This window comes from Trachurus japonicus, chromosome 19 (genome assembly GCF_045865225.1).
Source record: "Trachurus japonicus isolate A0001 chromosome 19, Traja_1.0".
NCBI classification, from domain to species: domain Eukaryota; kingdom Metazoa; phylum Chordata; class Actinopteri; order Carangiformes; family Carangidae; genus Trachurus; species Trachurus japonicus.
The window spans coordinates 2039155-2063914 of NC_140925.1; the positions used below are offsets into that span (position 1 = coordinate 2039155).

Genomic DNA, 24760 nt, shown 5'->3' on the forward strand with positions numbered 1-24760 from the left:
ACCACCGTAGCTGAGAGATAATCTCCACATTTACTGATACTGATATTACTCTTTGATTCACAATGTCAACAACACACCATATATTACATAGAGCTTATAACACTGGGCTACTTTTGCTTTCTATAGTTCACATCACTTCTTCTATCACAGGTCAATCAAACCCTGTAACACTTGATATTCATTTGTTTTCAGCTGTAACAATCACTGCAGTATTATAACTAGAACCAAGTTCAACTTATGTGGAAAAAATATGATTTGGAGCCAGATACTCACAGATGTTGATATTTATGTAAATTATTGATGTTCTCCTTTAACGGTTGCTTATTATTTGGTCTAATGATTTTGGTTTTGTTGATTAGTTGCTTAATAATGATGATTTATCATTTCAGGCAGAAGAACAGCCATGTGATGCTGAGTCCGCTGACACTGAACTCTCCAGACAGAGTCCATCATCCTCCATCATGCAGGTAGGACTCGCTTTATTGTGTTTTGTGTTTCATTTTTAGTCAAATATGTACAACTTTGCTCTTGTGCACACTGTTTGGTTGAGTTTAGATCAGTGCAACATTGGTTTTACACATGCTGCTAAGCACAGTCTGGTTTCCTGATTCAGTTGGGACCAACCAGTCATTACTGTGACTACTATGTTACACACTTGTCTGGTGTTTCTTTATTTGGGGGGACCATCGTAGCTGATTCAGTTGGGACCAACCAGTCATTACTGTGACTGCTATCTTATACACTTGTCTGGTGTTTCTTCATTTGTGGGGACCACCGTAGCTGAGGGATAATCTCCACATTTACTGATACTGATATTACTCTTTGATTCACAATGTCAACAACACACCATATATTACATAGAGCTTATAACACTGGGCTACGTTTGCTTTCTACAGTTCACATCACTTCTTCTATCACATGTCAATCCAACCCTGTAACACTTGATATTCATTTGTTTTCAGCTGTAACAACCACTGCAGTATAATAACAGGCTACACCAGGCGTGTCTAAACTATTCCACAAAGGGCCATGTGGCTGCAGGTTTTAGGTCCAACCAATCAAGAGCACACCATTTGACCAATCAGCTGTCTGAAGACTGAGATCAGCTGATTAAATGAATCAAGTCTGGTGTGCTCCTGCTTGGTTGGAATGAAAACCTGTAGCCACATGGCCCTTTGTGGAATAGTTTGGACAACCCTGGCTATATAAACATCACATTGACTAGAACCAAGTTCAACTTATGTGGAAAAAAAATATGATTTGGAGCCAGATACTCACAGATGTTGATATTTATGTAAATTATTGATGTTCTCCTTTAACTGTTGGTTATTATTTGGTCTAATGATTTTGGTTTTGTTTAGTTGCTTAATAATGATGATTTATCATTTCAGGCAGAAGAACAGCCATGTGATGCTGAGTCCGCTGACACTGAACTCTCCAGACAGAGTCCATCATCCTCCATCATGCAGGTAGGACTCCCTTTATTGTGTTTTGTGTTTCATTTTTAGTCAAATATGTACAACTTTGCTCTTGTGCACACTGTTTGGTTGAGTTTAGATCAGTGCAACATTGGTTTTACACATGCTGCTAAGCACAGTCTAGTTTCCTGATTCAGTTGGGACCAACCAGTCATTACTATGAATACTATGTTACACACTTGTCTGGTGTTTCTTCATTTGTGGGGACCACCGTAGCTGAGAGATAATCTCCACATTTACTGATACTGATATTTCTCTTTCATTCACAATGTCAACAACACACCATATATTACATAGAGCCTATAACACTGGGCTACGTTTGCTTTCTATAGTTCACATCACTTCTATCACAGGTCAATCAAACCCTGTAACACTTGATATTGACTTGTTTTCAGCTGTAACAATCACTGCAGTATTATAACAGGCTACACACAAACGACACATTGGCTAGAACCAAGTTCAACTTATGTGTATAAAATAAGACTTGGAGCCAGATACTCACAGATGTTGATATTTATGTTCTCCTTTAACTGTTGCTTATTATTTGGTCTAATGATTTTGGTTTTGTTGATTAGTTGCTTAATTATGATGATTTATCATTTCAGGCAGAACAGCCATGTGATGCTGAGTCCGCTGACACTGAACTCTCCAGACAGAGTCCATCATCCTCCATCATGCAGGTAGGACTCTCTTGTGCACACTGTTTGGTTGAGTTTAGATCAGTGCAACATTGGTTTTACACATGCTGCTAAGCAAAGTCTGGTTTCCTGATTCTGTTGGGACCAACCAGTCATTACTATGACTACAATGTTACACACTTGTCTGGTGTTTCTTCATTTGTGGGGACCACCGTAGCTGAGAGTAGGGATGTCCCGATACCACTTTTTCACTTCCGATACGATACCGATATTGCAGCCTTCAATATCGGCCCGATACCGATATTGATCCGATATTAGGGGTGGTGAAAAAAAAACTAATTATTATATATATATATATATATATATATATATATATATATATATATATATATATATATATATATATATATATATATTTATATATAATTATTTATATGTTTCAAATTCTAATACAAAGGAGAGTCCTCCTGTTGCTGACTGACAGGCTGCTGCTGTCATGTTCTTCTATGGGACAAACAGTAGTGAGCTTACTTTTGAACTGTGAAATATTAAAAAATAAACCTTATTTACAACTGTTATTGAATTACTGTAGGTACATCAATGTCAAACAAAAGGCAAAATCTTCTTGCTTCAAGGTTTTATTTGTCACTCCAAATTGAAGATTATAGCCTGCCTTACAGTAAAAATGGCATACATCAAATAAAAAGAGGAGTAAAGCAATATATTAAGCAGCAATATTTAAGCATCAAAGATGTTTAATCAAACCCACATAGTTTGAAACAACGTTCAAAACACACAGCCAGCGTCACAACTAAGCATAAAGCCCGCTAGCTTAATGCTAACGTATAATGTAAAACGCCATAGACAGGCTAACAGAAATTAGCATCGTTAATTTAATGCTGGCTTTTTAGCACTGTTACTCGCGCCCGGTGTGAACGCACCGTAACCTGACCGTAACACGGCACAACATGTGGACCAGCTGGTCTTCCTCCAGAAGAATCTGACCACTGACCTTTAGAGCAATATAGCGCATTTACCGTTGATTAGCGGGCAAGCGTGACCTGTCCATGCACCTGTGTCTGTGTGTGACACGCTGTTGTTATTGTGATCATGTGATCTCTGCATGCTGCAGCCGGCCGCTCTTCTTCTCTGGCAGGCGGCGCACCAACATTAAGGTGCATTAGCGCCACCTACTGTGTTAAAGCGTGAACGAGAGTCACCTATTCATATGGGACAGAAGTGCTGGAGCGGAATAATGGACTGCTTTTATCGGAGCGTTTATATCGGAGATTTTAGATGCAGTCCGATATAATCCGATATTCGTTTTTTTGGCTGATATCGGACATAAATCCGATATCAATATCGGATCGGGACATCCCTAGCTGAGAGATAATCTCCACAATTACTGATACTGGTATTACTCTTTCATTCACAATGTCAACAACACACCATATATTACATAGAGCCTATAACACTGGGCTACGTTTGCCCCCTGTGAAGGGTGGATGAGTCTGTAATTGCAACCACTGGATGGCCCTAGGCTCCTGATAAAGATCTGAAAGTTTAAGGCTGATAACTCAAAGCGCATAGACGCTAATAAATAATTGCTGTTGAAATATGTCTCCCGCAACAGGAGGCTTTAAACATGACCATTGCTTTTTGGCCATTTTGGACCTTTCTGAATGGAACAGAGTTCTGATTTTTGGCACAAACAATCTATTCCCCAGTCTGGACTAGAACCTAAAAGCTCAGCTTCCCAGCTTAAAATATTGGTGAGTTATTCCAGAAATTAGGGCTAAAATCATCAGATTTCACATGAAAAGTTGACCTTTGACCCCTGTGAAGGGTGGACGAGTCTGTAATTGCAAACACTGGATGGCTCTAGGCTCCTGATAAAGGTGTGAAAGTTTCAGGCTTATAACTCAAAGCGTGTGGAAGCTATTAAATAATTGCTGTTGAAATATGTCTCCCGCAATAGGAGGCTTTAAACATTACCATTGGTTTTTGGCCATTTTGGACCCTTCTGAATGGAACAGAGCTCTGATTTTTGGCACAAACAATCTATTCCCCAGTCTGGACTAGAACCTAAAAGCTCAGCTTCCCAGCTCAAAGTGTTGGTGAGTTATTCCAGAAATTAGGGCTAAAATCATCAGATTTCACATGAAAAGTTAACAAATAGTTCACATCACTTCTTCCATCACAGGTCAATCCAACCCTGTAACACTTGATATTCATTTGTTTTCAGCTGTAACAATAACTGCAGTATTATAACAGGCTACGTCACATTGACTAGAACCAAGTTCAATTTATTTGGAAAAATTATGATTTGGAGCCAGATACTCACAGATGTTGATATTTATGTAAATTATTGATGTTCTCCTTTAACGGTTGCTTATTATTTGGTCTAATGATTTTGGTTTTGTTGATTAGTTGCTTAATAATGATGATTTATCATTTCAGGCAGAACAGCCATGTGATGCTGAGTCCGCTGACACTGAACTCTCCAGACAGAGTCCATCATCCTCCATCATGCAGGTAGGACTCATTTTATTGTGTTTTGTGTTTCATTTTTAGTCAAATATGTGCAACTTTGCTCCTGTGCACACTGTTTGGTTGAGTTTAGATCAGTGCAACATTGGTTTTACACATGCTGCTAAGCACAGTCTGGTTTCCTGATTCAGTTGGGACCAACCAGTCATTACTATGAATACTATGTTACACACTTGTCTGGTGTTTCTTTATTTGGGGGGACCACCGTAGCTGAGAGATAATCTCCACATTTACTGATACTGATATTACTCTTTCATTCACAATGTCAACAACACACCAGAGCCTATAACACTGGGCTACGTTTGCTTTCTATAGTTCACATCACTTCTATCACAGGTCAATCCAACCTTGTAATACTTGATATTCACTTGTTTTCAGCTGTAACAATCACTGCAGTATTATAACAGGCTACACAAACGTCACATTGACTAGAACCAAGTTCAATTTATGTGGAGAAAATATGATTTGGAGCCAGATACTCACAGATGTTGATATTTATGTTGGGACCAACCAGTCATTACTATGACTACTATGTTACACACTTGTCTGGTGTTTCTTTATTTGGGGGGACCACCGTAGCTGATTCAGTTGGGACCAACCAGTCATTACTATGACTACTATGTTACACACTTGTCTGGTGTTTCTTTATTTGGGGGGACCATCGTAGCTGATTCAGTAGGGACCAACCAGTCATTACTGTGACTGCTATCTTACACACTTGTCTGGTGTTTCTTCATTTCTGGGGACCACCGTAGCTGAGAGATAATCTCCACATTTACTGATACTGATATTACTCTTTCATTCACAATGTCAACAACACACCATATATTACATAGAGCTTATAACACTGGGCTACTTTTGCTTTCTATAGTTCACATCACTTCTTCTATCACAGGTCAATCAAACCCTGTAACACTTGATATTCATTTGTTTTCAGCTGTAACAATCACTGCAGTATTATAACTAGAACCAAGTTCAACTTATGTGGAAAAAATGTGATTTGGAGCCAGATACTCACAGATGTTGATATTTATGTAAATTATTGATGTTCTCCTTTAACGGTTGCTTATTATTTGGTCTAATGATTTTGGTTTTGTTGATTAGTTGCTTAATAATGATGATTTATCATTTCAGGCAGAAGAACAGCCATGTGATGCTGAGTCCGCTGACACTGAACTCTCCAGACAGAGTCCATCATCCTCCATCATGCAGGTAGGACTCACTTTATTGTGTTTTGTGTTTCATTTTTAGTCAAATATGTACAACTTTGCTCTTGTGCACACTGTTTGGTTGAGTTTAGATCAGTGCAACATTGGTTTTACACATGCTGCAAGCACAGTCTGGTTTCCTGATTCAGTTGGGACCAACCAGTCATTACTATGACTACTATGTTACACACTTGTCTGGTGTTTCTTTATTTGGGGGGACCACCGTAGCTGATTCAGTTGGGACCAACCAGTCATTCCTATGACTACTATGTTACACACTTGTCTGGTGTTTCTTTATTTGGGGGGACCATCGTAGCTGATTCAGTAGGGACCAACCAGTCATTACTGTGACTGCTATCTTACACACTTGTCTGGTGTTTCTTCATTTCTGGGGACCACCGTAGCTGAGAGATAATCTCCACATTTACTGATACTGATATTACTCTTTCATTCACAATGTCAACAACACACCATATATTACATAGAGCTTATAACACTGGGCTACTTTTGCTTTCTATAGTTCACATCACTTCTTCTATCGCAGGTCAATCAAACCCTGTAACACTTGATATTCATTTGTTTTCAGCTGTAACAATCACTGCAGTATTATAACTAGAACCAAGTTCAACTTATGTGGAAAAAATATGATTTGGAGCCAGATACTCACAGATGTTGATATTTATGTAAATTATTGATGTTCTCCTTTAACGGTTGCTTATTATTTGGTCTAATGATTTTGGTTTTGTTGATTAGTTGCTTAATAATGATGATTTATCATTTCAGGCAGAAGAACAGCCATGTGATGCTGAGTCCGCTGACACTGAACTCTCCAGACAGAGTCCATCATCCTCCATCATGCAGGTATGACTCACTTTATTGTGTTTTGTGTTTCATTTTTAGTCAAATATGTACAACTTTGCTCTTGTGCACACTGTTTGGTTGAGTTTAGATCAGTGCAACATTGGTTTTACACATGCTGCAAGCACAGTCTGGTTTCCTGATTCAGTTGGGACCAACCAGTCATTACTATGACTACTATGTTACACACTTGTCTGGTGTTTCTTTATTTGGGGGGACCACCGTAGCTGATTCAGTTGGGACCAATCAGTCATTACTACGACTACTATGTTACACACTTGTCTGGTGTTTCTTTATTTGGGGGGACCATCGTAGCTGATTCAGTAGGGACCAACCAGTCATTACTGTGACTGCTATCTTACACACTTGTCTGGTGTTTCTTCATTTGTGGGGACCACCGTAGCTGAGAGATAATCTCCACATTTACTGATACTGATATTACTCTTTCATTCACAATGTCAACAACACACCATATATTACATAGAGCTTATAACACTGGGCTACTTTTGCTTTCTATAGTTCACATCACTTCTTCTATCACAGGTCAATCAAACCCTGTAACACTTGATATTAATTTGTTTTCAGCTGTAACAATCACTGCAGTATTATAACTAGAACCAAGTTCAATTTATGTGGAAAAAATGTGATTTGGAGCCAGATACTCACAGATGTTGATATTTATGTAAATTATTGATGTTCTCCTTTAACGGTTGCTTATTATTTGGTCTAATGATTTTGGTTTTGTTGATTAGTTGCTTAATAATGATGATTTATCATTTCAGGCAGAAGAACAGCCATGTGATGCTGAGTCCGCTGACACTTAACTCTCCAGACAGAGTCCATCATCCTCCATCATGCAGGTAGGACTCACTTTATTGTGTTTTGTGTTTCATTTTTAGTCAAATATGTACAACTTTGCTCTTGTGCACACTGTTTGGTTGAGTTTAGATCAGTGCAACATTGGTTTTACACATGCTGCAAGCACAGTCTGGTTTCCTGATTCAGTTGGGACCAACCAGTCATTACTGTGACTACTATGTTACACACTTGTCTGGTGTTTCTTTATTTGGGGGGACCATCGTAGCTGATTCAGTTGGGACCAACCAGTCAACCAGGAAATATGGAGGGAAAGAAGGAAGGAAATATGGAGGGAAGAAAGGTAGGAAGGACAGATGGAAGAAAGGGAAGAAGAACAGATGGTAGGAAGAAGGGAAGGAAGGAACAAATAAAGGATAAAAGGGAGTAGGAAGGACAGATGGAAGGGCATGAGGAAGAAGGGGAGGAAGGGCAGGAGGAAGAAAGAGCGGTTAAAAGGAAGAAAGAGGTTAAAAGGGCAGAAGGAAGTCAGGTCAGGGAGGAAGGACAGAAGGGAAGAAGGACAGATGGAAGGGAAGAAGGACAGAAGGAAGACAGGGAGGAAGGATAGATGGAAGGAAGGAAAGGACAGAAGAAAGAAAGGATAAAAGGACAGATGGAAGGAAGGAAAGGACAGAAGAAAGAAAGGATAAAAGGACAGATGGAAGGAAGAAAGGACTGAAGAAAGAAAGGGAGGAAGGAAGGAAGGACCAAAGAAATGATAAAAGGAAGTAGGAAGGACAGAAGGAAGAAAGGGAGGAAGGACAGATGGAAAGAAGAAAGTGGGCCGGATTGCACCCCTTGGTGGGCCGGTTCTGGCCCACGGGCCGCATGTTTGACACCTGCCACATCTGGTTCCCTCCTACTTGCATGTCAGTAATTTGTTGTTGTTTTTTTTGTCTTTCGTTTTTAGAAACTTCTGTCACAACAGAGGAAAGTGAGACAGCAGGGTCAGATGTGAGCCACAGAAAAATAGTATCACAACAGGATCCTCACAAACCTCTGACGAGGTTGAAAGGTAAAGTTTTTAAAATTTGAATTTCAAGATTGGCTGCCAAAAAATAAGTAAATTAACGAGAGCTACTTTGTTTGTGTTGTGTGTTGGTGTATAGGGCGACAACCTAACAAAAAAAGGATGTGGGAGAAGGATGAGGTCGCTGCCGTGGAAAGGCACATGATGTCCTTCATAGAGTCATGTCGGGTTCCTGGAAAAAGGGACTGTGACAAGTGCCTTGACAGTGAAAGAAAAGCCCTTCGAAATAGAAACTGGCTAAGTCTTAAGTTTTACGTTAAAAATCGCATCACAGCACTGAAAAAAAAAAAGTAGAGTTTAACCCTTAAAAAGGAAGGGAAGGAGGGAGGAAGAGGAGGAGGAGGAGGAGGGAGGGAGGGAAGGAGGGAGGAAGAAGGATTGAAGGAGGGAGGGAGGGAAGGAGGGAGGAAGAGGGATGGAAGGAGGGAGGAAGGGAAGGAGGGAGGAAGAAGGATGGGCGGGAGGGAGGGAGGGAAGAAGAAGAACAGATGAAGGAAGGAAGGACAGATGAAGGAAGGAAGAAAGGACAGATGAAAGGATGGAAGAAAGGACAGATGAAAGGATGGAAGAAAGGACAGATGGAAGGAAGGAAGAAAGGACAGATGAAAGGATGGAAGAAAGGACAGATGGACGGAAGGAAGAAAGGACAGATGAAGGAAGGAAGGACAGATGAAGGAAGGAAGAAAGGACAGATGAAGGAAGGAAGGACAGATGGAAGGAAGGAAGAAAGGACAGATGAAGGAAGGAAGGACAGATGAAGGAAGGAAGAAAGGACAGATGAAAGGATGGAAGAAAGGACAGATGGAAGGAAGGAAGAAAGGACAGATGAAGGAAGGAAGGACAGATGAAGGAAGGAAGAAAGGACAGATGAAGGAAGGAAGGACAGATGGAAGGAAGGAAGAAAGGACAGATGAAGGAAGGAAGGAAGGAAGGAAGGAAGGACAGATGAAAGGATGGAAGAAAGGACAGATGGAAGGAAGGAAGGAAGGACAGATGAAGGAAGGAAGGACAGATGAAGGAAGGAATGACAGATGGAAGGAAGGAAGAAAGGACAGATGAAGGAAGGAAGGACAGATGGAAGGAAGGAAGAAAGGACAGATGAAGGAAGGAAGGACAGATGAAGGAAGGAAGAAAGGACAGATGAAGGAAGGAAGAAAGGACAGATGAAGGAAGGAAGGAAGGACAGATGAAGGAAGGAAGAAAGGATAGAAGGAGGGAACATTTACCCTAACAGCTGAACTTAGATCTGAGGGAGGAAGGAAGGACCCGGGAGGACAACAGGAAGGTTAAAGAGTCTGTATCTCCTGGTGCACGTTGCCTGTTTAAGGGTTAACCCTTAAATGATAGAGTTAGAGTTAGATGTGTTAGAGTTGATGTGTATTGATATGGGTATAGTTAGGTATACCAATAGTTAGTGATACCACCATAATTGTAAAGTTACAATTATTTGTGTACCGTGGACTGTCAAGCTATTAAAAACTGTAGCCTTTGGCCCACATCCACTGTGTTTGTCATTAAGTGATATAAATGCTTAAACACAGGCATTATGGGCACTGACACACATTTTGCATGAACTGTTCGTCCAGACAACAGGTGATCTCTGGCACGTGTGAGTATCTGTACATAAATGTGTGTATGTGCAGATCTGCATCACAGTATGTGAATGTGCTGTACATTTACTGTATAAGTGAATGTACAGCATATTTGAAGTGTAACATATTTTGTTCTATTGGTGCCATATGTATGAACACCAAAATCCAGCCAAAGCCAGAAAATTAACAGACAAGCCAAAAATGTCTTGAGTGAGGCATAAGGGTTAAGAAAACATGCTGCCAAGCAGCACAAATACATTTGATCAGGCGTGTTTAGATGCCAGTAGATCCAGGAGCAACAGCTGCATAAAAACATTAGCGCAGCTACGTAACTGACATATAAAGTAACAAATAAAATTGGTTCTCAGCTGGTTCACAAGTTGAACTGACTGGTTAACGGAGTCAGTGGTGTGTAAGGTCTCTACAAAGTAAGTTGAACCTGAATGTGTGTTAAGTGGTCCACAGGAAGACAGAAAAATCAGACAGTGTGTATATGTGGACCCCACCAATCACAAAAACATGACAAGTCCCCAGGAAGTTGTTCCTGGTCAGGTGAGGGACTCTACTTCTTCTGATTGACAATTTGAAGTGACATCTGTGTTTCTGGCTGTTCCAGTATATTGCTTGATTTTTTTCAGTGCTGTAGAACCTTCAGAAAGGGTGGTCCCCAGATTGCACGTCCACGTCTTGTGTCCCTACAATGGCATATAGACAAGGCTGTGTGTGTGTGTGTGAGTGTGTGTGTGTCTGTGTGTGTGGTTGTGTGTGTGTCTTCTCTCTCCAGGTGACACTGGGAGACAAAAAGCTGTGCAGTGTTTGCAGAAGCAGCTACGTGACGACGTTTAGAGGGAAAAAAAAGGTTCCTATGAATCAAAGGAGACAAAAAAGGACAAGAAGCCTCAGAGGAGCGATGGGGGGGGGGGGGGGGGGGGGGGGGGGTGGGGGGAGAGGGGGGGGGGGGTTGGTAGAGAGGGGAGGAGGAGGAGAGAAGATAGAGGGGGGTTGGGGGGTAGCATCCTCCTCCTCACATCAGAGCACAGAAGGATCTGACTGAGCCGTCTGAAGAGATAACACTGAGATAAACCACGTTACAGTTGACTCAGGTTGTGTCCGAAACCCCTCCCTCATCCCCTCCTCCCTCCTCACTATAGTGAATTCAATATAGTGACTATATAGTGACTCACTGGTCAAATAAAAAAAACACTTTTGGACACTACTCCGCCGCACAGTTAATTATGTATTACGTCACGTAATTAAAACGTTCCGACTGCGATCTTAATGGCCGGTGTAGGTATCATGGATACAACCATGGTAACGGCCGGCGTAGCATAGACCTACGGGTGTATAGGTACCAACATAAAAAGAGGAGTAAAGCAATATATTAAGCGGTAATATATATATATTTAAGCATCGAAGATGTTAAATCAAACCCACATAGTTTAAAACAACGCTCTACAACAACGTGTCACAACTAAGCATAAAGTCCGCTAGCTTAATGCTAACATATAATGTAAAACACCATAGACGGGCTAACAGAAATTAGCCTCGCTATCCAGAGTCTGTGGTCAGTTTATAAAGCTTGTTAGGAAATTTGCTCCGACATTTGTTGTGGGAGTCTGTGGAAGCCACGACTGGACAACTCTGGCAGCCTGGACACATTATTGAGGCTGCTGCACTACTGCATTTATTTGGTAGCTACACCGGTCACTACTGCATTTATTTGGTAGCTACACCGGTCACTACTGCATTTATTTGGTAGCTACACCGGTCACTACTTCATTTATTTGGTAGCTACACCGGTCACTACTTCATTTATTTGGTAGCTACACCGGTCGCTCTGGGCCGCTGTGGTAACGGCGATCCGTGACAGCAATGCATGATGGGATATCTTGCTCCGGTTAGTGACCATCGGATGATCACTACATTTGGCGGTGAATTGTGGGATAGATTCAGTCACTAGATAGTGAACATTAATAATCACTAAACATTCGGACACCACTACAACATGGCCTGGTCACTATATAGAGAGTAGGGGGGGATTTCGCACACAGCCAGAGAGAGGTGGATGGATAGATATAAAGAGGTAGATAGATAGAGATAGACAGGGGTAGAAAGAAAGAAAGAAGGTGGGATTGATAGATCGATAGAGATAGAGGGGTAGAAAGAAAGAAAGAAAAAAAGAGAGACAGAGAGAAAGAAAGAAAGAAAGAAAGAGGGATTGATAGATTGATAGAGATAGAGGGGTAGAAAGAAAGAAAGAAAAAAAGAGAGACAGAGAGAAAGAAAGAAAGAAAGAAAGAGGGATTGATAGATCGATAGATAGAGGGGTAGAAAGAAAGAAAGAAAGAAAGAGGGATTGATAGATCGATAGAGATAGAGGGCTAGAAAGAAAGAAAGAAAAAAAGACAGACAGAGAGAAAGAAAGAAAGAAAGAAAGAAAGAGGGATTGATAAATCGATAGAGATAGAGGGGTAGAAAGAAAGAAAGAAAGAGGGATTGATAGATCGATAGAGATAGAGGGGTAGAAAGAAAGAAAGAAAAAAAGAGAGACAGAGAGAAAGAAAGAAAGAAAGAAAGAAAGAAAGAAAGAAAGAAAGAGGGATTGATAAATCGATAGAGATAGAGGGGTAGAAAGAAAGAAAGAAAGAAAGAAAGAAAGAAAGAAAGAGGGTTTGATAGATCGATAGAGATAGAGGGGTAGAAAGAAAGGAAGAAAGGAAGAAAGAAAGAAAGAAAGAAAGAAAGAGGGGGATGGATTGTCGTGACGTCAAGTCGGAAAGTCGGAGCTCTGATATGATACCCGAGTTTCCGACCTGTAATTTCCAAGTTCGACGCCGTTCAATTCATTTTTTTTACAACTCGGAGCTCGTTTTTTTCCGACTTCCGAGTTGTCTTGAACGCAGCATGAGTCCTCTGACCCCTGTGACCCCTGTGACCTGTGACCTCTGTGACCCCTGTGACCTCTGTGACCTCTGTGTGTGGCCGTACCTTGCGGATCCCCTCCGACGGGCTGGACACGGAGTAGTCCATGCCGTTGTTCCGGCTGACGGTCCTCCACAGCTCGGCGTAGGTGCTGTCCTGCTCCAGAGGGTTGGTGCCTTTGTTCTTGAAGTAGTCGTAGACGGCCGAGTCCCGAACCGTGCCGTAGTCCACGTCGATCTGCCGCGCCAGGTCCTGGAAGGTCCTGAGAGAGGGAGGGGCGCAACACATCACACTATAACCAAACACTTTACTGATGAGACAGCAACTATATGCATGATCTATGGTTCCATCGAGCCGTTCATTATGGAAATAACATCATAGTAATTCCTCCAATATGGGACAGGCTTTTATTTAATTTAGAACAAATCTTCTGCTCAGCAAAGATCCACTGGTTCTGTTGTTCCTGTTCAAACTTTTTTACATCAAGGACCCTAAATTGACAACAAATTAGACCACGGACCCTCATTAAACAACATTTTGAAGCAAACAGCAGAAATAGACAAATATTTGTTCTGAGGCTGAATAACGTAACTTTTTTTTACTCAATGTATGTCCAAATTAGGTCCAATGGTATGAATTTTTGGAAATATTTACAGAAATTTCCTCCAAAAACGTTTAAACATTTCTGGAAAAAAGTGGTAAAATTTGTCCCCCCCCCAAAAAAAAAGTGGTAAAATTCTAGAAAAAAGACCCCACTTCGAGAACCACTGGTTTAACTTCTAATAATTAAATGTGTTGCTCCGCCCTCAGACTGTTTATAGGCTCCGCCCCCTTCCTCGGACCAGTCACAGTTCTCAACGGACCCAACAACACGACCGGACGTTTATTTTCAGGGGAACTCATTGAATGAAGCGGCTTAGAAAGGGCTCAAACAGGCGATCGTGGGCTTTGAGAGGTTTTGTTCATTCACAACAACTTTTATTTCACTCTAACTTTAAATAAAAATGTTTCTTTATCCTGAACAGTCACATTTTGAGGTTATAAATATAAACAGCAGAAAACTGTCGACCAATCAGAGCCCAGTCAGCTGTGATCGGAGGACGCCGCCCACGTCGTCCTGATTAAACAGCTCCGTCTTCATTCTAATGACTGACGATCGTTATTTTTATTCGCCGTCTCCATGGTGACGGCCGCGACCACCAGTGTTTCCTCCCTGTGTGTGTGTGTGTGTGTGTGTGTGGACGTGAGCTTTGGGGCCCGCAGCGGAGAATCAGTCTCGGAACCACTTTGTGTTTATCGTGTTGGAATTGGATTTTGTCTTAATGTTGGTGTTGATTCCTGCTGCCGCTGATTGGATCGTTAATAACGCCGCAGCTTTAATTACATAATTACAGCGCCGGTGGAGACGGAGCGTAATTGGACTTTTGTAACGAGTTGATGTAAAGAACAGACGAGTCCAGAGAGACGCAGCTTTTTATGCAACTGCTTGTTTTTTTCTACAGCGAGGAGAATAATCTCAGTTTCAGACGATTTAATGAAGCTTTGTTTGATTCATAGTTATCATGTTATAGATCTGAGCTTCTCTCAGTGTTACTATGATAAACACACTGATATTACAGCGGTCTCCTTATTACTGAGGCGACAGCTTCAGAGGAGGAATCTCCTTCCACAGCCGCGTCAACCGTTGGTAAATGGGACAGTCTAGCATTCAGAGCTTTTCCTGATTGTGTCGTAACATTAAACATTAAACATTAAACATTAAACCAGTGGCGTCATTAGGCCTATTTTAGGGGGGCTGAAGCCCCCCTAAAATATTCTTAAGCCCCCCCAAATAATTTGGTGTTCTTTTATTATGTGACTTTTTTTTTTTTTTTTTTAATATGTGACATATATTCTCCTTTTAAGAACCCCAGTTGTCTCTTGTTATTTCTGATTTGTTTAATTTAATTAGTTTGTTGAGTGTGTGACCACCCCCCTCCCAGCTGTCAGTTGGTTGCGCCCATGTAAGCGGCGGCTTGTTTGAAGCTCCGCTCCGAGCCTGCAGTGACGGGCTGCAGGAGCTCTGATGTCAACAGAGGGAGAGAGTCAGTCCACCTGTAGCTAAAAGAGGACTAGCAGGTATCAGACAGTAAACTACTACATCTCTAAATAGCAGTGTTGTCAACATGTTGTCTGTTGGTACCAACCATGGCATGATAGCTTGTCAGAAAACGGGCTAAATAATGCTCCAAAGTTCGGCTAGATTCTGGTGGGGAAAACTTTTAAACGGGGATCCTGAACACTCCTGTCATCATGTGTGTGTTCCCCTCTCTCTCTCTCTCTCTCTCTCTCTCTCTCTCTCTCTCTGTCTGTCTCATGTGCCGTGTGTGTGTGTGTGTGTGTGTGTGTGTGTGTGTGTAATGTGTTAACATTCATCTGGTACTTTATAGCTTGGCTGTGTTAAAGAAAATAACATTTAGCAGTAAAAAGTGATTATTTAATGGATTAATTTAAAATACTAATGATATCTGGTGACACTGCAGGCAGCTCAGACAGGGAGAGAAATGCTGTAGGGAGAGGCCAGACAGAGACATGCCCTGAAGATGCAGAAGATCAGGTAAGACACAGGAATATATAAAAACAGCATGATAACAATATAGGCAAGGTATAAATGTATATATTTTTTAAAACCTAGTCCAAATAAAACTACTAATAAAAGCAGAATATTCAAATTAAAATGATTCTCAGGGTCAGTCATTTAAACCACCCCCCAATGTCTATTTCAGCTCAGAAAAAAAAAAATCTGAAATTTCTTGTGAAGGTCCTGGTTGTGTAGAAGATGAAGGGGTTTCTAGGGTGAAATGTGCACTCTTTACCATAAATATCTGCTCCAGTTGGAGTCGCACTTCATTTCTGTTGTCTGGTCTTATTTGAATTGGAAAATTAGAAACACGATCATGGGTCTGCTATACAGGCTGGTGTACTCATACCTACCACCTCTTCATGGAACACTCCAATTAATCCTGTTCCAAAACCTGGCAAACCTGACTATCGTTTGGTCCGATTGTAACAGTGAGGAGGTCTGGGTGAAATCAAAATGAGCCAAAAACATCTGTATTTGGATGGAGTGTATAACCATTATGACACAGGCTACTAGTGAAATACAATTAGTTTTCCAGTCCACCTGGACATATCCATGATTGTCAAACACCTGAAAAATTACTCAGGTTCACTTTTTTTAGCATCTACTTTTACACAGTTACTCATTTACTTATTCTTAGATTCAACTAGCCCATGATTCAATACTCTAAATTTACTCTAAATTCTAAATATTGTGTTTTTTCTGGGCCATTGTGAAAGTTCGTGCTTGCGCACTACATTCGCTCACATCCTGTGCATCTACTGGGGGCTAAGCCCCCCCTGTCCTTAAAACCTAGTGACGCCCCTGCATTAAACAGTGGCGTCTTTTCTACACTTCCAACAGTTCCTCATGTAATAGTGTTGTAGTCCAGACCACCTAACCCTGAGACAGAGTCAAGACCGACACCAAACCAATGAGAGACCATTTCAAAGAACAGTCCTCATAATAATCCTGTGTCTTGATATTTACATTATTCCTCATCCTTCCAAAGAAAGAAAGAAAGAAAGAAGGAAAGAAGGAAGTAAGTAAAAAGACAGAGAAAGGGGGTAGAAGAAAGAAAGAAAAAAGAAAAAGAGACAGAGAGAGGTGGATGGATAGATATAAAGAGGTAGATAGATAGAGATAGAGAGGGGTAGATAGAAAGAAAGAAAGAAAGAAAGAAAGAAAGAAAGGGGGATTGATAGATCGATAGAGATAGAGAGAGAGGGGTAGAAAGAAAGAAAGAAAGAAAGAAAGAAAGGGGGATTGATAGATCGATAGAGATAGAGAGGGGTAAGAAAGAAAGAAAGAAAGAAAGAAAGAAAGAAAGAAAGAAAGAAAGAAAGAAGTAAAAAGACAGAGAGACGGGGTAGATAGAAAGAAATACAGAAAGAGAGAAAGAAATAAGTAAAAAGACATACAGTAGAAAGGGGATAGAAAGAAAGAAAGAAAGAAAGAAAGAAAGAAAGAAAGAAAGAAAGAAAGAAAGAAAGAAAGAAAGAAAGAAAGAAAAAGAAAGCTTGAAGACTGTTGCGGATCATAATAATAACATTTTATCTGTGAGTCGTGGATCAAACTCAAACCGCGGCTCCGTTACAGAGAAGACGTGTCGTCCGCAGCGAGGAGATAACTGTAACGCTGCTAATTAATGACTGACGTGGTGGAGCTGCAGAGGTTTGTTGTTACCACGGCGACGTGACGATCGATCGACGAGAATCATCAACGAGAAACGAACCTGAGCAGCAGCACAAACTCCTCTGATCAAATGACTGGTTTTTACTGTCTGGACTTTTTGTTCAGAAAAGGAAAATCAACATACACACACAGAGAGTTGTGTGTGTGTGTGTGTGTGTGTGTGTGTGTGTGTGTGTGTGTGTGTGTGTGTGTGTGTGTGTATTGTGTGTGTGTGTGTGTGTGTGTGTTTACCCCGGCTACTCTGAACATTAAATTACAGTCCATGTGAGGTTGAGCAGGTTCACACTGATCATCACTTCATCAGTTTCTCTGAGAACATCAAATAATAAGATTCAGGTTTTTACATGTTTCCACGGTGACGTCAATGAACTCGTCTTCAGTCTGGGAACTGATTTACCTCCTTTTTTTTTTTATCTCAATAACACTTCAAAATAAAACAGAGCAGTCGCACACACACACACACTATGGTTGATAACTAAGAACTGGGAAGAAGAAAAACATGTATTTCGTCTAAAACCCAATGATTGATAATAATGTAACTGGTTGTTCGCCGGCTCGTTACGAAAATCCCAAATAAAACTTTTGGGTTCAAAGAGGAAGATAAATTAAAATATAGTTCATATTAAAGCAAACATGTAAAGAGATGAAAAGAGACTCTCTTAGCCTTCGTCTTGTGTTAGCTTTCTACTACCATCTATGGTGTTAGGGTCAGTTTTGACCCGAGTCTTAAATCAGCTGTAAAACACACTAAAAACATTATTTATCATCCCATTTGTTTCTCATCTCTTGGTTACATTGTTAGGCTTCCTTGGTTTTGCACTTATGATTTCAGTTTTAACTCTCATTATTGTTCTTATCGTAATAACCGAGTCAGTCACCCTAACACCACAAATGTCATAATTTTAACCAGAGCATTTAAGAAATTTGTGAAAAAAAAAAGTTTTATTTTGTTGAAATAGAGGTTCATGACAAAGTTATGTTTAAAAAAGTTAAATTTATGTGGTACTTCTATGCATTTAAAACCTGAAAACGGGGTCAGTGGTGACCCGAACACAAGAGGAAGGTTAGAGCAGAAACAGAAAGTTTTGAGGTTTCTATTGTTTCTTTAATTTACTTTCTGTTTTACTCAGTTTAGATTCTTTATTGTCCTGGTCCATTGTTGCGTTCAGGGACCTCGGGACGTTTTGGTTTTCTCTCTCATGTACAGTAGCTCATGTTGTGGAATGATAATAAATCTCCTTGACTCTCGAATCTTGAATCTGTTTGTGGTCGGAGGCTTCGTCGTGTAGAAAAACTACAGAATGCATTTCATTTCCTGAAGGAAATACGGGAGAATGCTGAAAGCTGGAAGCTGAATGAGCTGAATAAATTGTTGAAACAATGTTGAAACAAGTGAAGAAATCGTTGAATCAATCTTGAACTAAAACATGTAAGAAGAGTAGAGTTTTTCGTTTGTTAAAGGGACAACGAGGAGTTTCTATTTGGTTATAAAAAAGTCTCACGTTAATGTGGTTGAATCTGCGCTACCCACACTTGTTAATGGTCCATTTTAGATAAATCTATGGTTTTGTCTCTATGGTTATTTTGTTATTATTAGTGGTGGTGGAAATGCTGGGCGAGCCGACCAGCGTTTCTTTACTTTCGGTTTCGTGGCAAGTCATGAGAATAACGCCGCCGTATGAATCTCCGTTTATGGTGGGAACTACGACGGTATGTGATCGTCTTCCAACCTCTGACTTTAATTCTTGATGAATGAAAACATGAGTCTGTCTTGCACCGGTCAAAGAATTTCACGGTGCGGAGGCTCATAAATGTAGTGTGGAAACACTTCGCTTTAACAAAACTCCTCATTGTCCCTTTAAGTTTCTCTTCATCACTTGGTTGTTGGATCCTGCTGAGGTCGGAGTCTCAGCTTCGCTCTAATTCACTGTTGTCGTTCGACCTCATCACACAAATAAAGCTCACACACACACAGAGATAAACAGCCGATCACATTAACACAGCTCAACCTGGCATCAGTGTGTGTGTGTGTGTGTGTGTGTGTGTTGACAGCGATTAGCGGCGGCCTCAGATGCGACTGTTCTGGTTCAGGCTACTCTTGTTAGCGCTGCGTCTCCGAGCACCTGAGGCCACGCAGCCGAGGAACCAAACAGAAACAACACAACACGCCACCGTCTCTGAGACAAAACAACTTTCTGACTCTGAACGCCTCATTTTTTATTCAAATAATGAAAAACCACGGCCTCACAGCTCCTTCCTCCTCCTCTTCCTCCTCTTCCTCCTGCAGCAGCTTCTCAGACGTCTCGGCTGCTTCCTCTCGAAACAGAAACTGTAATAATTTAACTTTCTGCCTGTTGCACTCGGAGCTTCTCCCGTCTCCTCGGCTTCTTCTCACAAAACCACATCACACACACACACACACACACATATGCAAATCAGGAAATCTTCTCCCAGCTTTAAACTTCTATCCTTTTCTCTTTCTGAGTTACTGTAAACACTATAAGAAAAAATCCATGATAAGACTAAAACCAATAAAAACTTCAGTTTGTTGCTCTGAAACGTTCCTGAAGCTGTTCACACAGAAGACTGTAGAGGGTGGGAACTATTTTCAGCGGCGGATTAATAATAATAGTTATTAGTAGTGTTTTAATTAATTCATCTGGCTTGTGTGTTTTTTTCTTTCTTAATGACAATTACCTAAAAACCTTTCTCTTCCCAAACCAAACTTAATCAAAAAGTCAAAGGAGCTGATCAACGTGAACTGGCGTCGATGAAATTAGTGTCCCAACGAGGTTCCACTGATAAACAAAGAAGATTTACTTCTGTTCTTCCAACTAAACAAAATCCAAATTCAAAGCAAAACAACCAAACACTAACAGCCCCTGAGCCCATTGTGCATTATCTACGTCACTTCCTGCTTAAGAGAAAGTTCACCAAAACTAAGACCTACCAAAATAAAACTAAACTAAAAACTAAATAAATGCTAAAAATGGCTCCTACAAATTGTACAGGAGTAAATTAGATCAGGTTTTTGTAGATTAATACACAGAGACAATCAGTCGTGTCATATATAATAATATATATAGTAATAATATATAATGTGCAGCTGTGTTTATGTATTCATGGTGCCTATTTACTGGATTTGTATCTGTAAAGACTGCACATTAGCTGAAGCTAGACGTCTTGTATGCATCGCATTTTCCATTTTTTGTGGCAATGTTGTATGTATCCTATCGTCCCTGTTACTGTAAATAAACATGAAACTAAGTCAAATATCACTCCTGAGAGCCCGTCTCGTCTCCTCCTGCTCAGATAAAAAGCTCCGTCCATTTCCACCTGTAGTCACATCGACTCTGAACTCTTTAACTCTCTGAAACTTTCCCTCTCTGCTCAGACTTTGTGGACGTCGCCGCTCGGCTCAGAGCGTCGGTCGGGTCAGACTCGTTCTGCAGCAGCAGCAACAACAACAGGAGGTTAAATGTTAGCGAGGCGTTCAGGCGCCGGCGTTCAGATGGACTCTCTCTCCAGCAGCTGTGGCGTCGTTTCCTCTGCAGAGAGAAATATTCAAGCCGAGAGCTTTTTCAGCTGAACCGCCGACCCTCTTAAATTCATCATAAGATCCGAACCACTTGTGCAACTTGTGCTTCTCGCACTCGACGGGCTGGTTCAATTAGAGCCGAGCCTCGGCTGCACCGCTCCGCTCTCACATGATCCAGCTTTTTCCTTTTTGGAGGAGGCTACTTAAGATTAATAATCAGCCAAATGTGAGCAAAAACTCCCGAGGTTGAACGAGCGATTAACACGGCGGCCATGTTGAGCCGAGTCATTACTCAGACTGAACACGGCCTAATAAGTTCTTCTGTGATAATTAACGGCACAGAGAGTCTGGACGGGTCGCTCAGTGTCAACGCTCAGATTTACCCCCAGAGAGACAGAGAGACAGAGAGACAGAGAGACAGAGAGACATAGAGACAGAGAGACAGAGAGACAGAGAGACAGAGAGACAGACAGACAGAGAGACGTGTCCAAACAGGACATACGAAGTAACATACGATGATACTGTTCATATATGATGATGGTGATGATGATGAAAATTATACTGCATATATATGATGATGATGATGATGATGATACTGTAACATATATGAAGCAGCAGACTGAACCAACTCTTTATGGGGCAAAAGCAGAATGTGACTCATCAATATTGTCAACTGTTAATGACAATACTTGATTAATAAAACCACTTTAATGGAGAGTTTTTATTATTATTTTTTTTTTTAAAATTCATTTAAGTATATATTTTTTTGGCTTTTTTAACGCCTTTATTAGATAAAACATTTGAGAGAGACAGGATACGGGGAGGCAGAGAGGGGGGATGACATGAATTTTAAATCTAATTTTAATTCTGCAATGTGTTATAATACATATCAATAGTGTTGTATTTTAGTACTGTGGCCCAGAGAAAACTGTAAACATGTGTTTAAATCACTGTGTAATAAAAACAATATGGAAATTCTGGCTTTCAGATAAATGAAATAAATAGATCACTGCCAAACGTTGTCCTCACCAAGTAACAAGCAGCCGCTAGTGAGAGCGTGACCAACAGGGGGCGGTAGTGAGGAAACAGTAAATGACGTCTGACTAACTTTCATGAACACAAACAGTTATGATGAGTCAGAGAATAAATGAATATATAATAAATAGATAAATAAATAATAATAATCATTAGTGAACAAGAAGCCATAAATGACCCAACATCACCACAAATATCTACACATCTACATGACAGATGAGATCAAGCTGCTGCTTCCAGCGACGTGTTTAGTGATTTAAATAGTTTATAACTTTAATTAGAATCAGTCTGAGTGTTTCCTAGAAGGAAACCAGAGCTCTGCTCCACCTCAGCAGCTGCTGTGACCCGGTTCCTCCGCTGGGATCAATAAAGAATCTCACCTCGTCACGGTGCAGCCGGGTCACAGCTGCTCTGTCTCTAAAACCCTCCAGACCATAAACCTCCTCCTCTCCTGCTGCTCCGTCACACTCTGACCTCACACATCATAAAGACTGAATGAAGCTCCGTCGGTCCGAGCTGCAGCGACACCGACCAACTGAAAACTGCTGCATCATCGTCATCAGCCCGACTCCACTGGAACTGATCCAGAGTCAGTCAGAAAACAAACTCTGAAAACCACCTCGTCTTGTTTTATGGACACGTTGATGATGAGGACAGAGATCCTGTCACTAGCCGTGTTTCCATCCAAAGTGATTCCAATTACTGGGAAATGTGCATCAAAAGAAATTTGAATCGTGTGTGTTTCCATCTACGGACTTTGCCCCCCCCCCGACGGACTGATGGTCTGATTTGAACACGTTAGCGCATGTTTATTACCGTCATAACGCGACCCGTGTGTGTGTGTGTGTGAGAGAGAGAGACTTTATTAATGATAAACGCTGGATTCGCTGGTTGATAAGTTTGTTTTTTCCTGAGGAGGAACTATGAAGAACTGTGCAGTAGCCTAACATCATTATGAAGGTGTGTGGGGGCTTTTATTTTGCCGTGGCGGTGCAGAAACCCTGATGTTGTCCTGTGAGTGAACTGCAACACGGGAGCAGACGGGGTGAAAGTAGCTAGGTCACTTAATTTGAATACAGCTGTTTCCATCCCATTCGAACCAACCAAAACCCGGCCATAGCAGCGTATTTCAGTTTGTGCGAATCAGGGGATTTTAATTCGAATTACGGCGTTTCCATCATCATTTTCCGATGCGATACATCTAGATGATCTAAACAGCTGATGGAAACACAACTACTAAAACAGTAAACATGGAGACTAGAGACCGGCCTGATCCCTGATCTAAGATGCCACGATTATTAGTTTTCACAATTAATCTCGGTATTAAACGCTACAATAAATTAATGGTAAAGATTCCCCAGTACCGTCACTTTCTAAAACAGATGAAGCCGGAACCAAACAGGCACGAGGTTGTTGTGTAACTTTGTTTTCATTTCGTCCATGCAAGTTGCAGAACGGAGACGTGACCAAAGTGGTAAAGTTTGGTAGATGAAGACTTATTCCCTCAAAAACAAACGTATATAAAGTCGACCTGTAAAACGCTGCGAAAAAGTAGCATTATGCATCACCACCTGCAGGACACACACCTGGCTTTGTCTTTGGGCGCCATAGTAACGGTAAATGCACAGTAACTGGGTTAAGTTAGATTAATGTCAATTTACCTAACGTAAAAATTGTGCTTTATAAATAAAATGGATTGGATTGGATTAGATTAGATTGCTTCTGGTCAGTCCATGTTCACAAACAGAGACTCAGGCTAACGTGGTGTAAAGTTTGTGGATCACAGAGAAAATCCAGATGTTTTATTCTGTTCACGTCCCAAAAACAGAAACATTTGCAACTGTTAATGCACAGGTGTGTGTGTTTGTGTGTGTGTGTGTGTGTGTGTGTGTAACTCACCATATAGCGTGGTCCATGCGGGACACGGTGAGGTACGCTGCCAGGTTCGCCGTGTAGGACGAACACACGATGAGCGTGAAGAGCCACCAGCTGCCCATGACGATCCTCAGAGCCACGGAGCCCACCACGCCGTCGCCACCTACACACACACACACACACACACACACACACGCACACACACACAATCTTTAGGTGTTTACTCCAAACCTGTCATCATTGTGATTTCTAACCGTTTATCCTTCAGAGCTGCAGTGTGTGTGTGTGTGTGTGTGTGTGTGTGTGTGTGTGTGTGTGTGTGCGTGTTGTGTGTGAACGGACACACGCTGCGTCGCTGTGACCTCACAGTCACAGGTTGCCCGGGGCGACCAGGTGGACTGGCCCAGCAGGTGAGAGCGGCGCTCCATCACGGCGAGCCGAGAGGCTGCACAGCTGCAGCTAATCACAACCTGTTAGGCCTAAAAGCTTTGCCAGGCAACCTGCCAGACCATAATAGATGCAGCTGCTTGTCTCTGCTGGGAAACTGTGCGAGTGTGTGTGCATGTGTGTGTGTGTTATTGTTGGTCTTTCTATCTTTGTGAGGACACACTCATCAGCAGTGACATTTAGAAACGAGCGGGGACACGTGGGACAGGTGAGGACTCAGAAACTTTATCGATCTGGTTACGATGCAATTAACTCATATACAAATTTAAAATAAAGATAAATAATACATATATAGATATAATTGATATATGAAAGAAACAGCCTGGAATAATTTACTATATTTAGCCTTTAAGGGACAGTTCAACATTTTGGCAAATTGGCCCATTGTCATAATCCCTATAGTCATAGCAGTAGGTTCGTTACCTTTAATTGTCGGT

The 24760-nt window shown here is 41.2% G+C and overlaps 1 protein-coding gene across 1 annotated transcript in view; it reads right to left on the reverse strand.

The window, feature by feature from the left end:
- grid1b (glutamate receptor, ionotropic, delta 1b) overlaps window positions 1-24760 on the reverse strand; it is a 691238-nt gene that overhangs the window by 30415 nt on the left and 636063 nt on the right. Inside the window, 2 exon segments of the mRNA XM_085761156.1 lie at window positions 13201-13396; window positions 23901-24039. Coding sequence (XP_085617282.1) covers window positions 13201-13396; window positions 23901-24039 — 335 coding nt within the window.